General features: G+C 37.1%; 1 protein-coding gene across 2 annotated transcripts; it reads right to left on the reverse strand.

Annotated features, from left to right (window-relative positions):
- Positions 1-1,180: 1,180 nt before the first annotated feature.
- On the reverse strand, positions 1,181-16,362 carry LOC136835376 (peptidyl-prolyl cis-trans isomerase-like). 2 transcript variants are annotated; one of them, XM_067098851.1, is made up of 2 exons: positions 16,182-16,362; positions 1,181-1,995 (listed from the first exon to the last, which is right to left on the reverse strand). In XM_067098851.1, the coding sequence occupies exons 1-2, from the start codon at positions 16,248-16,250 to the stop codon at positions 1,570-1,572; spliced, it is 495 nt and encodes a 164-aa protein (XP_066954952.1). In that variant the 5' UTR covers positions 16,251-16,362; the 3' UTR covers positions 1,181-1,569. The 2 variants fall into 2 exon arrangements, with proteins under 2 accessions (XP_066954952.1, XP_066954941.1); XM_067098840.1 differs by lacking the exon at positions 1,181-1,995 and adding an exon at positions 10,593-11,268 and having other exon boundaries at positions 16,182-16,361.
- Between the last annotated feature and the right edge of the window lie 629 nt (positions 16,363-16,991).

Consider the following 16,991-nt stretch of genomic DNA (forward strand, 5'->3'; position numbering starts at 1 on the left):
AAGTCCAAACATCACCAAAGCAGCTTGACAAAGAATTGTGCTAGAGACTTAACAAAAGCCTGAACATCTAAATGAGCATTAAGCCCCGTAGTCTCTCTAACCACCCTTCTGTTTAAATCATGGGCTATAGAAATATGAACTCTCTCTGGTCTGGCAAAACAGCCAAACAATTCAATTGATTTATTGAGCAGCCTATATAATGAAAGCTCATCCACTTTGCAGTATTAACATGACTTCAACATCTCACAATGATATAGCACTTAATAGAATTACACTTCAAAAAATGGTCAAGCTTAGAATAGCCACAGCCCCAAGTTTTACTTCAATTAAAACGGGTTTGCTTTAAGACACCTGGAACCTAATTACAGCAATAAGTAGTACTAGTATGACTACATGGTAAGTGATAAGGCATCTCATCTGAATAGAATAGAACATTAGATTTAGGCCAAAGACCAAGCGCTGGAACCTATTCGGTCATTCAGTGCTGAAATGGAAACTGACAGTAAAGAGGTTTAAAATGTGTAACAGAAGGAAAACCTCACAGTTGCACTTTGAATCAACTGTTATGTGAGGGTGTAAAGTACGATAGCAGAAAGAGAATATGAAAGGAGGTAGAGTAAAAAGAATGAAAGGGGTTGCAGCTAAGGGTCAAAGGGACGTTGCAAAGAACCTTAAGTAACGCCCATCGTGCACGGCATGAGGTGCACTGACAGCACTACCCCCCACAGGGGGCATCTCACCTGATACTGGGTACTATTACTCAAATTATTTCACCCTTAGCTGAAGGGTTGTTCACTACCTCCTTGATACCACATTTAGTGTTAACTATATCATGCACCCAATGTAGCAATGTATTTTATCCCAAACATTCTAAATGATTATGTAGTTACCCATACATTTACTGTCACACTGCTAGAACATTCTTTGCTTTCATTGGAACACTGGGATCTGGTAAAACAAAATATCTAATAAGGTCGCTACTTCTAGCTAATCAAATCATTTCATACCCCAGTCCTTAGGTGCATGAAGTACTGTACCTGTATTTTGTGAATCAGAATAAATCTGTTCTAAAGAGTGCAGTAAGGAACTCTGTTCTTGCAACTGCAAACAGGATGTCACCAATGCTTCACAAATTTTAAATTAACAGATAGTAGGAATTCCACTAATTTAGACAAAAGAATGGTGATATACAATATATTGGAGTCATTTCAGACACTAATTAGAGGCACATTGCTATTGTTAATAGTAAGTACAATTTGCATTTTCAATTATTAAGCTGACAATCCTTAATGTGGGCAATGAAAACTGATGCCAGGAAACATTCATGATTTATTTGGTAAATGAGAAGTTGCCCAAACTGAATATCAGTCAGACCCCAACATTTAAACAAATAAGAGTATGATCAAAACATGACAAAAATGACAGAAATGTTCTCATAACCAACCAGATGACAGAGCAAAATGAGATCATTAATGTAACCCTCCACTCTAAATCTAGCTCTGAACATCACATAAGGGATTTCTTGCATGGAGGTGAAGGGAAAGAATTTATGAATGAGGAATGTTTAAATTACAGCTGCCCACAGTCTGCAATTAAAATTGGCACTCTAGTGTCACCGCTGGGTTTGCCCTGGGACTCAACATTCCTGACAACATCCATGCCCTCAACAATAGATCCAAAGACAACATGCTTGTTGTCTAACCAGGCAGTCTTCACAGTGCAGATGAAGAACTGAGAGCCATTGGTGTTGGGTCCAGCGTTGGCCATAGACAAGATACCAGGCCCAGTGTGCTTCAGCTGGAAGTTCTCATCCTCAAACTTATTGCCATAGATAGATTTTCCACCAGTGCCATTACCAGCTGTGAAGTCGCCACCCTGACACATGAAATTAGGGATCACACGGTGGAACTTGGAACCCTTAAAACCAAATCCTTTCTCTCCGGTGCAGAGAGCACGAAAGTTTTCAGCTGTCTTTGGTACCACATCAGCTCGCAGCTGGAAAAGAAAAATGCCGTTTATTAGCAAACAGCAAATATAACCTACCAAATGTTAACATGAATTGCATAAATTCTTTCTACTCCAGTGCTTGGATAATGTCACACAAGGCTTAAATCACTCGAGTAAAACTTGTCTTGTCAAAAGAAATAATTTCTAACAAGCAATAAATGCAAATTATTCTGAAAACAACTGTACTGCATTACTACATAAAGAAATATGAGTTTTTAAAGTAAAGATATGTTTGACTAAGTAAGAAGTACTGTATAGGCCTTCAGGCCAAGCACTGGAACCCATTTAAGTTATTCAGTGTATTTGAATTCAAATAACTATACTAAAGAACTAATGAAAATTTTACTACTTTTTAAAAAAATACACCATTTATCACTAAAAACAGTAATGTACACTTCAAATCTTCATCATCTCACATCGTACACAAAGCTTGCCACTTCCTCAAAATATTTGTATGAATCCCAAGTTCACTAATTGGTAATGTACAAACAGACACACACAAAGTGTGTGATTTGTTTTATAAAGCTGTCCAAAAATTGCATAATTTAGCACACGCTACAACGCTTTAACTAGCTAATGAAGTGTCACACTGATCTGTAATGTGACTGAAAAAATACTTTCTTCACAAAACCTGGTGAAATACAAGACAAGTAACAAACAAGATTTACAATAAAATGTGAGCACAAATCAGGTCTTGTTCAGCCAAACACTAATTTTTTTCTGTGATTTAAAGCCTGAAGTGAATATTTTTAGTTCTTCCATAATGGAGTACTTTCCAACCGAGGAAAATGGGGTGAACTTCACAGACAGACATGGTAAATCCACAACTCAAAACTACACAGGTTATTCATTATGGCTGGTCTCTGTAGACTACATGTGGTACCTTTCTTCTTTAAAAGGGACCTTCAGCATTCCTTCCTAAATTTTTGTCTTTTACATCCCTTCATATGGTCTCCCTAACCCATTCCTCCAGTTTTCAGTTTCATCTTAGTGGGATTAACCATCTTGAACCATTGATCGGAATGCTGGATGCGTCTTTTCACCAATAGGGTGAACCCAAAGTGGATACCTATGGCTTTGGGCAAACAATATGTTTTACTTGCACAAATCTCTGGAGGTGCAAGAATCTATCCAATACAGTCTCCGGTTTTTCTACAGGCCAACGATGAACTTTTAACGTCAACTGCTTAATTAAAGAATGAAAGGATTTGAGGTGAGAAAATTATATGGTTGCTAGAAGACAGCACCTGTTGAACCTCTGTAAAGTAAATGTGCAAAACAAGATAACTTGTATTTTTCCCGTATATAAAAACCCCATGTGTTTAAATAGGGCACACTTCACACAAGATGCATTGGCTGTTGAAACTTGTAAACAAGGTTTTCAAATTTGGCACTCTTATGGGGGGCTAAGGGTGATGGTCTTCTACAAGTGATCTCCACTCTTTATCAACTTCTTAATTTGATACTACAGTTAAGGATATTAGTTTGGTAAAAGAAGCAATGTGCACCACCAATATATACCACAAAATTAGGATCAGCAGAGGTGTGCTTGCTGTTGTAATTGCTAATTGAAATGGTGAAATTAGAGAAAAGACCTGAGAGGTATGTTGAACAAGAATTTAACATACTGTCACCACACCAGAATAACTGACAACCCAGTCCCATGGCTAATGGCATTAATCACCAAAAATTATCTCTCCCAAGCACAAACAAATTTAAGACTAAGGAAAAATGTTCTAAGCAAGATTATCTCATACTATTTTTTTTACATGGGAAAAAACTGAAAAATAAAAGTTCATTGAACCACTATGCAAAAATGACAGAGTACTTTTGCTCAAGAATGGCCTCATAACTTCCAAACTTCTTGCCACACATAAGGCAATAAAATGCTGTAACTGTGCATCATTCAGATAATGTACACCCAAAAGTACCACTGTCAAGAAAATCTCGGCTACATTTTAGCTAAATCAACATTAGGATCTGACACCTGTGCCACACTAATGAGAATTTTAATCAAAGCAGATCTGCGGAACTTTTGCTAACCAGTAACCATTATTGGAGAGCCTATACCAGTGCTGAAATGTGTAAGGCAGGGGTCGGCAAACCCAGGCCGTGGCCCAACTTAACACCTGGACACTAATTTTTTGTTGACTGTTTTAGTTGTATCCTGTTATTACTACAGTAAAATAAGGAACCTCGTATAAATAATATTACATTAATAACTACAAACCTCCAGATCAAGGCAGCCTCCTGGACATAGCAGTCTGGGGTCAAGATAATTTATTATAGTACATTTGACATTATGAACCCCACTCCAAGGCATAGCATAGCTGTTTGGCCCTCTCTCCAAAAGGCTGCCATCCCCTGGTGTAAAAGACTTGCTTTCACCAAGCTTGGATGTTGCCCTTTGATGCATTGCTTTTGGCTGTCAGTTTACAGGTATCTGCATGCTCAATTCAGTATAGACAAACAACACAATTACTTTACAAGGAAGCTTTCACAGGGTTTCTTTTCCTGTGCCATCAGAATCGCCTTATAGTAATTTTAAGTAAGGCAGTCCCTGCGTTAAAGTGGTCTCAACGTAAGTCGATCCAATCTTACGATGCTTCTCAAAAATTGAATTTTTTTTTTTTAATTCATCTCCAACTTAAGGCAAAAATCTGAAGTTAAGGCAGTGTTTGGCTGGGTACTAGTTTCTGAGCTCCCTCATGTAAATATGTAAGTGTCGCCATCCTTCCAGTGTGCAAGCCAACCACAGGTTTAAAGGTAAGGCATCCATCATTTTTTTTTTTTTTTTTTTTTTTTTTTAAAGTTACGATCCGACTTACATCGCGCCTCAGGAACAGATCTCTGCTTTAACTTGGGGACTGTCTGTTCCCATTCTTTTTGTCTAACATTCTTGGCCCCATACATTTACTGTACTTTCAATTTTTCTTTTGAAATGTTCTAGGATGACATATCTTGATTCAATGTATTCAACTACCCCCTCAATGATATTTTACAGGATTTTTTTCCCCTGCCTATAGAACACAACTTGAAGGCAATCATACCTACTGAATACAACAACCTGCCTCATTAAAGTTAGATATCCTGACTTCCAAACTGGAGACTCCCTCTAATAATACAGTTGTAAATCACTATAAAATCAAAGCTTTGCAGCCTCAAATTTCACCCCCAACTTGCACTAACCTCTGACCTGTTATGTATATTCGATACAAATGACTCGGCACAGCAGAGCTAGAACAATAAATTAAACAAATTTGTATTTTTCCTAACATAGAAACCCACAATATCGTAAGACAGGATATCCTTAGGCGTACGTGCATGACAGCTATGAACAAACTCACTTTGAAGAATACCACTAGCTACTTCAGGCCTATCCTGACTCTTGCACCTCCAATTGTGAATAACCCACATCATATGATGATGTGGGTTTGCATGTTAGGAAAAATACAAATTTCTGTTTAATTTATTTGTTCTGACACGGAAACAAACCCACCACATCATATGACAGGAGACTGACACAGAGAGGAAGGAGGACAATCTCTCCAAAAACCTAAATAGCAAGAAATTATATAATTTGACATGCACAAATTTAATGAACAGTACCCACTCTTGCTTTTCTGGACTTCCATTGTACAATCACTCAAAAAAGTTTTGCAACATACTTCAAAACTTTTCGGACAACAGCTTATAATAGGGACATCTGGCGCTACTTGGCAACACAGTTGTAAGCGCATGAAACAACTGAGCACTAGTGGTGAGTCCGAGAAATTACCTGCAGTTTCCCTTAAACATGGCTTTTTTTGATATTGCTTACTGTTGTCATATTTTACTTAATTAAAGGATGTTACTATAACACTTCAGAGGTCATTGCTGTTCTTATGTTTTAATATTTTCATCTCCAACTGCCATCACTATCGTTGTTTTATCTCCTTCATATGTGTGAACTTTGTAGACATAGGCCTACGACTGTTACAAGTTAAACTATTAGTCTTATTAACATCAACAAATACGACTTTTGTAAAGATTTTCTTCACATTATTATTAATTAAATTTCTGAATGACTAATCCCATGTATATTGTGAACTAGTGAAACTTAATATAAAATATACTGAACTAAACTAACAGATTTCACGTCTATTTTTGTAATACATAGAATATAAACGCACACACATACATACATACATTCATACACATACACACACACACACACACACACACACACATATATATATATATATATATATATATATATATATATATATATATATATATATATATATATATATATATATATATATATATATATATATATATATATATATATATATATATATATATATATATATATATATATATATTATATATATATATATATATATATATATATATATATATATATACATATATATATATACATATATATATATATATATAATGCCGTTATCATGTGTAATTTCTCATTTCTTTCATTGCTACTTAGGCCTATCATTTTAATGCCTCTTATGAAGTTAACTGAATATATGACGCCTATTTTTGTATTTCTTATTATCCAAGTTTCTAAAGAATTAAAATTAGCTAGATGTTCGACATTAATTTAATTAATGCTAAATGCCAGTAAGCAAGCAGTGAAGAAGACTACCATGTTCATCAGTGGAGAATGTCTCCTCCTCATCGCAAAAGATGACTCGTACAGAAATCATCGGCCACTGGATTTATATTATAACGCAAACCCTAGCCTCTATTCTTTGTTTCGCTGATATGAAGTGTTTCTTGGCAGGAGTATGATGAAATATCTTGGTCTCATGTAGCCTGTTACGGATGGTTTGAGCAGCAACTTGAAGGGAGAGCGTAATGTTCTCTCTTTATAGCATCATCGGTTGTCAGGGGGGAGTTAGGTGGAGCTCCTTCAGTGATCATCCGATGATGATCCTTAACAGTAGTTTTTACAATGAATTTATCATGTTTCCTCGTTCTCTCTGTTGTTGTATCCCGCTATACATGGTTGTTTTATTTACGCTAAGCTGCCGAGCAATATCTACGATAGAAACATTAGTCTTATCAAGCGAATGATTGTGGTGCGGATGAGTCTCTTGCCCAACTTACCGGTGCAAGTGACGTGACAGTTTAGTTTAACTTTCCTGCCCGAATGTGGAGTCACACGATAACATACGACGTTATGAGATTTTTTGTTTTTTGTTTCTGACAACGATAATGGTTGAATTCTTTCTTTATTTATTTATATATAATTTCATTGATGATTATTCAATATTATTTTATTAGTTCAATAAGCTTTTATCTGGATTCGAAATAGTTTCTTCTTTGACTCTTTTGCCCGATCATCTGAAGTGAAATTTTTCAAAATGTTTCGTCATTTTTCGTAATATGAATTTTTCACTCGCCATTCTTTTTTATATTGTTAACCGTATGATTAATAACCAAAATCGAATAAGAAAATTATATTTCCTTGTTAATTAACATCAAAAGAAAAAATTACTGTTAGGTGAACGAAAACTTCCGGAACATGTTGCAAAACACTTTTGAGTGACTGTACATCTAAGCAGTGTGACCGAGTTATAGACCCAGCTCCACGTCTTCTAATGGAGCTTTAGACACTCTCCATTTACACCACTTGTTGATGACTAAGCGGGGTAATGGAACATAGGCCCCGTTACACATGCTGAGCTGCTACCACCGGACCCAACAGCCAGAAAGAGATTGTGTTCTTCGATATGAGGGGGGCTGTGCGTTTCAAGTACTGTACAGGTAAGTTTTCACAGTCCTGACTGGACAAAGTAACATTTCCTCCTGCTCATTACTCACAAATTCCTTGAGAGATGCAATGGTAAAGCCATCAAACCTTGGGTCATGTGAAGATGGGTTTCGTATCTTTGCAATGAAGTTTGGAAGAATACTAAAAAAGCCAATTCCGTCCAACCACGGGTATGAGTGACATCATATGCAAGGGCATCAATTTGTCCTACTATCTTTGCTGATGCCAAAGCTAGGAGGAACACTGTTTTTAAAGTCAAGTCCCAGTCCAAGGCAGTCTTGATTGGTTCGTAACAAGACTTAGTCAAAGAAGCCAGAACTTTGGTTACACTCCATTCAGGTGTTTTCAGTACCCTGGGGGAACAACTCTTCTCCAAGTGTTTCATGATATCTAAAATTTCCCATGACACTGACAAGTCCAGGCCTCTTGCTTGTAAAACTTTAGAGCAGCTAACTGCCAACATGGAGAGGTTTTCGTCACGTCTTAGAAAAAGGAGGAAACCGGCTACATCCTTTATAGATATTTTGAGATGTATATTCCTTTTACCACACCAATCCAGGAAGACTTTCCACTTTCCTTAGTAGAGGTTGAGGGAGGATTGTTTAACAGAACTGGCAATGACCACCACAACTTTTCCTGAAAAACCTTTCTTTCTAGAAGTTGCTCGATAGTCTCCAACAGTGAAGTTGGAGACTGCCTAATGTACTCAGCCGCTGGTCTTGGAAAGCCTACAAGAAGGTGGAGCAGATCTGCATACCACTCTAAGGCCTCTTTGGAGCTACTAACATCATCCTTAGACCACGAAAGATACGTACCTGTTGATTACCCTTCGGATCTGGCTAAATGGAGAGAACACGTACACATACGTTGTTCCGCTGTTGTTGTAATGTGTCTTGCATTGTGTATGGCGTTTTTGTTTGGGACTGGAGAGCACAAGGATAGCTTGTTTTTTTGACGTTGCCAACAGATCTAGTGTGGAGCCACACATATCTTGAAGTCTGTTCTCCACTGATTGTTCCAAGGAACATTCTGTTCCCACTATCTGGTCTGACCTGCTCCGAGACACGCCACATTTTTCTTCCCTGGGATGTATCAGGCAGTCGGTCAGTCCCTTGGCTTCTAATCATTTGTGCATCCGAACTGCTGGTTGCTTCCGTAATCAAGAAATCGTTCCCCTTGTTTGTTCAAATACGTGACAACTGAGATGTCGCTCATAATTACTGTTGATTTTTCTTAAGGTACTCTTTAGAAGTACTGCATAGCCAGCCAGGGTGGTTTCATCTCCAGGACATTGTGTTCCTGACACTCCCTTCCACTCAATTTCATCTACGCAAAAAGTCCCTTGTTTTGCCTTTTACTTGTTCCTTTGGTCTCTTCACAATGTATATCAACTTCCAATTTGTCTTTCATGAAAAGACCCTTCAAAAGCCCTACGAGTCTAAGTGTGCGACTCTCATATTCAATAAGTCACCAGATTTCTCTTGCTTTAAATACAGCATTTTGGTCAAGTTTGGTCTACTGGGAAAGTAAGATTCAATCATCTGTGTTGGCCACAAACTATGCTATGCAAAGAAAGTGTAGCCTCAAGACTGTTACATCCAGATACTTTATAGTACTGTACTGCCAATTTCTTGTCCTCCAAATTCTACCTCAACTCACATCTTGGCTTTAATCTATGCCCTTTGCCCATGAATCAGCATTCTTATTTCAATCTTAATATTTCCATATTTAACACTGACTTTCTTCCCCCTTCACATCATGCAAATCAATATTTTGTAACACCATTTCACAGAACTCAATGCATAAAAATCTTACCCAAAATATTTTTCCATTTCTAATATTTGAAGACATGACTGTAGAATCTTAAAAGGTACTCCAGTTAATCTCAATTTATTAACTGTTTTAGCTATATAATACTCATACTATACTTTTATATTAATATATGGCCCAAATAGATATCAATGTTTCAAACCTCCAACAGTAAACATGGTTTCGCCAGATATTTGAATACAGGGCGCTCTTGTTTATTCAGAACCACCCTGTTCTGTCAAATTTTGATGCATTTCAGTTAACTATGGAAAATGAAATTCAGTTAACTATGGAAAATGAAAGTTGACAGGTATTCAAGAACTCTTAGGAAAAGACCTAAAATGTTTTTCCATTTAAATTTTAGCTGCAAATTTTATGTAGGAGTCAATAATACAGACCAAACCGCTTCCTCTGCAAAGCACTAATAGAAGGTAAAATTCCAACTGGAAACTAGAACACTTTTCTCCCCCAAAATGATGTTCAAAACACTAACAGCCAAACCAAAAGTAATTCTCTAACAACGCACATTGAAAGGAACTTACAAACCCACAAACCCCTTTCCCAAAATATCTTTTTAAGCCATTTCACTACAATAACCAGTTCTGTCAATTCAAAGTGAACCTCTGCTTGAGACAGGTGCCTAACAGTATGAGAAAATAAAAGAGTGGCTGGAATGCTAGGTGTTATTATACTTTATAAATTGCACCATGTAAACTCACAATCTACTCTTTCAGGACCATATCCTAACATAAAAGAACCATTGCAAGGGCTCATCCAGACATGCTGACAAGCAACTTTGAAACTCAAAACAACCAATTAATACAGGTGATAATAAGCAACAGAAAAAACTTACTCTGCTATATCTACATGACCTTTGCTTCAACCAACATGTCAGTTTTCCCCGTCCTTCAGATTTAGATAAGCTGCAGCTTTATTCATTCAGCACAATCTATTATAGAACTCATTAGATAACAGTAGGCAATGAAATCACACACTCTAGAAACGTTTGTGATTTATTTGGTAAGTGAGAAGCTGCCCAAACTGAATATCAGTCAGGCATCAACATTTAAAAAAATAAGAGTATGATCAAATGTGAAAAATGCCAGAAATGTTCTATTGACCAATCGGATGAAGAACAAAACGGAGATCGTTCATGTAACCCTCCACTCCAATTCTAGCTGTAAACATCACATAAGGGGTTTCTTGCATGGAGGTGAAGAGAAAGATTTCATGATTGAGGAATGTTTAAATTACAGCTGCCCACAGTCTGCAATTACAATTGCCGATGTTGTCTCACCACTGGATTTGCCATGGGATTCAACATTTTTGACAACATCCATGCCCTCAACAATAGATCCAAAGACAACATGCTTGTTGTCTAACCAGGCAGTCTTCACAGTGCAGATGAAGAACTGAGAGCCATTGGTGTTGGGTCCAGCATTAGCCATTGATAAAATACCAGGGCCAGTGTGCTTCAACTGGAAGTTCTCGTCTGCAAACTTAGTGCCGTAGATAGACTTTCCACCAGTGCCATTACCAGCTGTGAAGTCGCCACCCTGGCACATGAAATTAGGGATCACACGGTGGAACTTGGAACCCTTATAACCAAATCCCTTCTCTCCAGTGCAGAGAGCACGGAAGTTTTCAGCTGTCTTGGGCACAACATCAGCTCGCAGCTGTTAAAGAATAAAGAAAATTAACTTCCCGTAAGTCTGAAACTCTTGAAATATTTTTCACACCTCAACAGTACAAATTATGCTCATTTTACAAAATTAAATTTCCCAGAAGATAAAAGGCTTAAAGCACTAATAAACTCATGTCGCATCACTGCATGAGAGCACAACTACACCAATTGATTATTAGACGTAAATAAAGCTGCTAACCCAACAACTACCATTAAATTACAAGTCGTTACTTTAATCTTCACTAACGAGTTACCATGAACACACTTTGTAAACAGCTTAACTAAAAGTATTAAAACTTTCACAAAGCAACAAAAACTTAATTGCACATCCCAAAAAATCTGCATAATCTTCAGCTGCAGTAATATTTAACAGGATGGTTAAGTGCTACCATTAGAAACTCAGCAAGACTAAAGGGAAAGCCAACAAACTAGTACAGGTATACTGCAAAAAAAAAAAAAAAATAAATAAAAAAATAAAAAAAAAATAAAAAAAATAAAATTTCAAAACATTTTCAACCTTTTAATACTATACAGTAGGAAGACACTGCTTAAGGATTCACCAACAAACCATTCTCTGCTATGCACTGAAATATTGGGACAAACTAGTTATAACAGGTATTTCAGAGGGGTGAATTTCAAATTGACATTTGCTGTTGTACTAGCTATATATATATATATAAAAAAAACCTGGTTACCATCCACAAGATCTACTGAATATATTCAAAGTCATCTGGTGGCTAACAATCTGATTTATTGCTACTAGTGTCATCTGCTAATTGGCTTTCACTTCCTACAATATTCTTGAGATTAAGGGCGACTAAGTGAAGGTAAATTCCTCTGTGAATGTTATAGAAAAGGCAAACCTTAATTCACTTCATTACTGTACAAAACTTAAAATGAAGGTCCTTACAAATAGAAAATTCCAAGAAAACAGATTCCTTTTCTCCTTAAACAATCCTATGCCTCAGCCTAAATTAAAGATTAAAAATCTTCCCACAGTCAAAAGGCAGCTGTAAAGAAATGACAAAAACACCAGAAAACATTAAAACTAGAGCCACAGCAATCAAGGACTTCTTTAATACTCTCATTAAGATCTAACAAGTACTGTAAGACTGATGACCAAGCTGGATTTAAACTTTTAAGTTGTAGCCTTAGCTTACGTTTACTTGTAAGTCTGATTTCTCCCATGGACATGTTGGTGTGTTGACAGGACTTTCCATACGCCATTCCGGTCATGTTCCAACAAACATTAGTAACCAACCCCTTTTTAACGAGCCAGTGAACTACAAATACATGAATTCCTCCCTAGTTGTGCACATTTTGACACGATTAATATATAAAACCTTGCCATTATTTAGTTTTCCTAGAAAAAAACTGTTCTTTGGTTGTTCATCAAAAATGCACATGCGAGTGGGGTACTGGGAGAAGATATATATATATATATATATAATCCAGGACCATACTTGACAGGATCAGAGTATCAATAGTTCATTAATACCTGCAAGCCCGGACCAAAAAACCAGGCTGAGTAGTCTGACAGACGACACAGAAGTGAGATCCCATTTTCATAATGTAAGACTGAGGTATGTACAGCAATTGAACCGATTACTTTCTTTTACAAACAAAAAAGTTACCCAAAATATTCTTAGCTACCCAACTGACAAAACATCAATTACAAGTTGTGTATGTAGTTTTCTGACTATTGAAACTTAAGGTGACATATGCTGGCCCAATTAGTCGGCAGGGAAACAGTGTTTCTCTCTGGTTAATTTCCTGATCTTTTTTGGGGAGTGGCGGGTCCCACTGTAACAAATGGAAATACTAAATTGTTTAAATACATGTGCAAAGCTACAGAGGCTACTGTATGAAGATCCAACATACAAAAAAGCATCAGCCACAGACATGTTCAAGTTATGCATTAGATTAACATGAATTTAGCCTTGCAATACTAGGCAAACATCTCTAGGTGTATTTGTAAAAAGTAATTTTACATTTTAATTTTGAAATAAAAATTTTTTTTGCATAATCTACTGTGAAAGTTACTGGCACAACAACCTGATAATGTGAATTAGCAGAGCTTTTTTTTTTTTTTTTTTTAAGACATTTCAAGAGCTAACTTTCATAATTCTCTTTTGCTTTTAGCTACTTTAGTTTCGTCAACTGACAGCAACAAAGTTAACTCTTAATATTCACATCTGAAATTTAAAAGTTTCATGTCCTATGTAAACAAGAAAAAATATTCATCTTTAAAAAGAACCACAGCTTTGCAGATTCATCCACTGCTATTCAGTCAGCTCAGTTACATGTACTTTACCATCAAACACATGTGGCACAGACATGTACAAAATGAAGTCTGACATCGCCATATTATAAGTTACTACAGAACTTGAGAGTGAAGTCTGACATCGCCATACTGTAAGTCGGTCCTGGTCGTTTCGGCCGTAAGTCACTTAGGCCATAACATCCAAAATAATGTAAGACGTTATGTTTATGGTATGTACCATTATTATTTCATGTTTTACGTACATCCCCAATGACTTATGGCTGAAACGACCCGAATGCCTGTAAATTACTACATAACTTGGGGTGAAAAATATCTAGGTCCTGCCGTCTAAATTAGCGAAACTTAACCATACAATGGGGACCAAATAATTCTGCAAGTTGTCCAATTGTTCTCTTCTTGGAGAATGAAAATAAACTAAAGACTATCGTCAACTTCACTCAAGAGATACTTTTACTAAGTATAAGTTTTAGTTCATTAAGTTAAACTAGGCTAGGCTAGGGCATGGAAGATAACAGCACAGCAATAACCAGATAGCATTGCAACGTGACCCATACTCTTCAGACAACCTTACACTACGGCATGTCACGTACATTGGTAAGAACAAGCCAGTTATAGTGCCCAGTGCACAAGGTTGGGTTGGGAAGCATTAACATATTTTACTACAGCATATGACAATCTTGCCTATTTGAAGTTAAAAGACAGCTGTAGGGGAACACCCTTTGTCAGATAAGGCACTGCACCAAACCTTTTTATCATGTTAGGATGGTTATGACATTTATGCTTTATATAAAAAAAAGGGGGGGGAGGGAGAGAGTCATTCATGATTTATATGCTAAGGTAAAGTACAGTAAGGTTAGGTTGCATCCCTGTATCTTACTGTCTTTAGTTCTTCAAACTCATTCACATAATATATAGCACCCTAAGTTACATTTGGTAGGAACCAATGAATCATTAATTGGCCTTGTGCCATTGTCAGAATAATTTATTTTCACAGCTTACCTAGCTTGGTAGAACTATGGGGTTGCTCTGCATCAGGGATTACCTTGGAAATTGACTTTTCCTATAGTACTTTGGCTACTTATTAACAATTTACCGTTACCTTTTGTCAGTCGACTGTAACTTTCAACTTAGAACCAAAATATTTTTGTATCCTGGCCATCCTGGAGTGCTACTGCACATGCAGTATTATAGTGTTTCTTTCACTTTGGGTCCGCCCCCCCAAAACATAGGTTAGGTTAGGGTTAACGTTAGGTTAGTATAGGTCCTTCTATAATAGGTTTTCTTAGCCAATCCCTTTTTGAACATATGGCTTCCTAATGACTTGCGCATGCGCAGAACCATTCCATAACAACATGGTAGTCCAGTCTTTCTCCCAACAATTTCTCCTACCCAAAACCCAGCGTTCCCAAAGGGTCCCCAACCATATTGATTATATATATATATGAGGTTACATATAACTGACCAACAAAACACCACCACCTCCATCAGCAACACCAGAAGTATAGGAAAAATCAATTTCCCATATAATTGTCTGCAATTACCCTGTAGTTTTACCCTAGCTTTAAGGAAAAATTTTGTGGATGCAATTCACTTCTGGACAGAGGTTACCTACATAACGTAAAGGTTATTCAGCTCCTCACTTTACACCCTCCTGTAATACAATATCCCATGGGCTCCAATAATTAAGTCAGGATTCAGAATAAAACACGGTTTAGGCAGAATGCAGTATGAGGGGTCCCAGCTTACTTAGAGAGGGGTCAAAGGTTAGGTTAGGAAATGGTAAGTATGAATTACCTACTAAAGTAGCCCTGACCCATCGCTGCATTCTACCCATGGTTTGTGTACTAAATATTTGGCAATTAATTCCAAGTGTGACCATAGGCTAATAGGCTAGGCTAGGGTAGTACAGTCACGTCATTAAAATAAACATTCCTTACTTACCAGTATTAACTAGTTTCATTATTTTGCATTTCTCGCAGGATAATTGTTTACCAATACATAATAGGCTTCCAAACTTGTCTCTCCCAAATTAACATGAACAGCACAATGTTGAACCAACCTACCCCAGGATTAAAGTCCAAAATTTTTGTTCTGGGTCCAACGTAACAAAAATAAAAAGCGTATCTATAAATGGCCTGAACATACTAAGTCCTTCTACGGTACATTTCTACAAAAGAACCCCTTTCTAATACCTTAGCCTGGGCAAAAACGCCGTAAACCAATGAACTATGGGTACCTTAAATTTCACGGTCACCCAGAGGTCATTCGACGGGGTCGCCACGTGACAGTTCCACGGACACTTCCATCTCTACCTTGACAGCGGAGACGCCGGCAGGAGTGGGAGCGGGAGGGGGGGGGGGCGGAAGCAGCGGCCAGCCCTTATTTAACGCCGGTTGACACACGGGTGGCACAGTAAACGGTTGGGTCGAATGGGCACAAAATTCAACAAAACTGGGAAAACCGGTTACATCACACGTTACCCCAAGACCTGTCATTTCAAAATACCTCATTCATTCAAGCATATCCCATTCCAGCCAGGTTGGCAAAGTGCCAACGACCTTCCCCCGGCACTTTTGACATTTCTAATTACGGACATAAAACTGCCTTTGGAAAATACTAACCTCCATGACAATCCTGCCAGCTGGCTCGTTGTCGATAGTGATGTCGAAGAAGACCTTTGGATTGCCCATCTTGGTTACGACAATGGGAAGTCAAGTCCCGAATTCAATTGGAAGTGGAGTTTTAGTGTTTTCACAGCGACGGCTCGGCGACGACTGAGACTGTTACCACCCTTGCGCATCAATACATCCCTTCGGCTTTCTCCTTAATTTAGTGTTCTAGATACTTGTAACGAGTCATATGTTGAAAAAAATAAGTATTTTTAAACCATGATAGTAAATTTCATATCATATCTCATAATAATAATGTATTTTAATCGTAAAATTCTCTTAAATCGAGGAACTACTTTAGATATCGTACTTTCAAACATCATCGTATGATGTTGAGGAAAATTCCACTGAGCATTCAGGTTTTGTGAGATTATAAATTGCCGTAATATCTATTATCTATTTTACAATTGTTAAAAGATATAAATAATACAATTCTAACAATAAATTATATCCACATATTTCTTAATTCTATAATTTTATTCAAAAACTTTAGATGTTTATAGTGCCATTTTCCCAGCAATAGCTCTCGACCAATTACAGAGCGATTCAGCCCACGCCAATATCCTACCTTTGGTCTCATTGGATATAAACATGCGCGCGAAAATCATATTCTAGAACTTCCCTTGTAAGTATTAGACATTTTTTCTTAATATTCACTGACATCTTATTTACTTAACTTATATACGGATCCGATCGCTCTGGTAGTCTTTTCAAATTAGTTAAATCTACTTGTCACATTCCAGATATTTGTAGAATGTACTC

Source organism: Macrobrachium rosenbergii, chromosome 4 (assembly GCF_040412425.1).
Source record: "Macrobrachium rosenbergii isolate ZJJX-2024 chromosome 4, ASM4041242v1, whole genome shotgun sequence".
NCBI lineage: Eukaryota > Metazoa > Arthropoda > Malacostraca > Decapoda > Palaemonidae > Macrobrachium > Macrobrachium rosenbergii.

Bases quoted from the DNA above. Each gene is read 5' to 3' on its own strand.
- LOC136835376 (XM_067098851.1), bottom strand. From the start codon at position 16,250: ATGGGCAATCCAAAGGTCTTCTTCGACATCACTATCGACAACGAGCCA. The intron at 1,996-16,181 runs GTTAGTATTTTC...TTTCTTTTCCAG, and splicing joins CTGGCAGGATTGTCATGGAG to CTGCGAGCTGATGTGGTACC.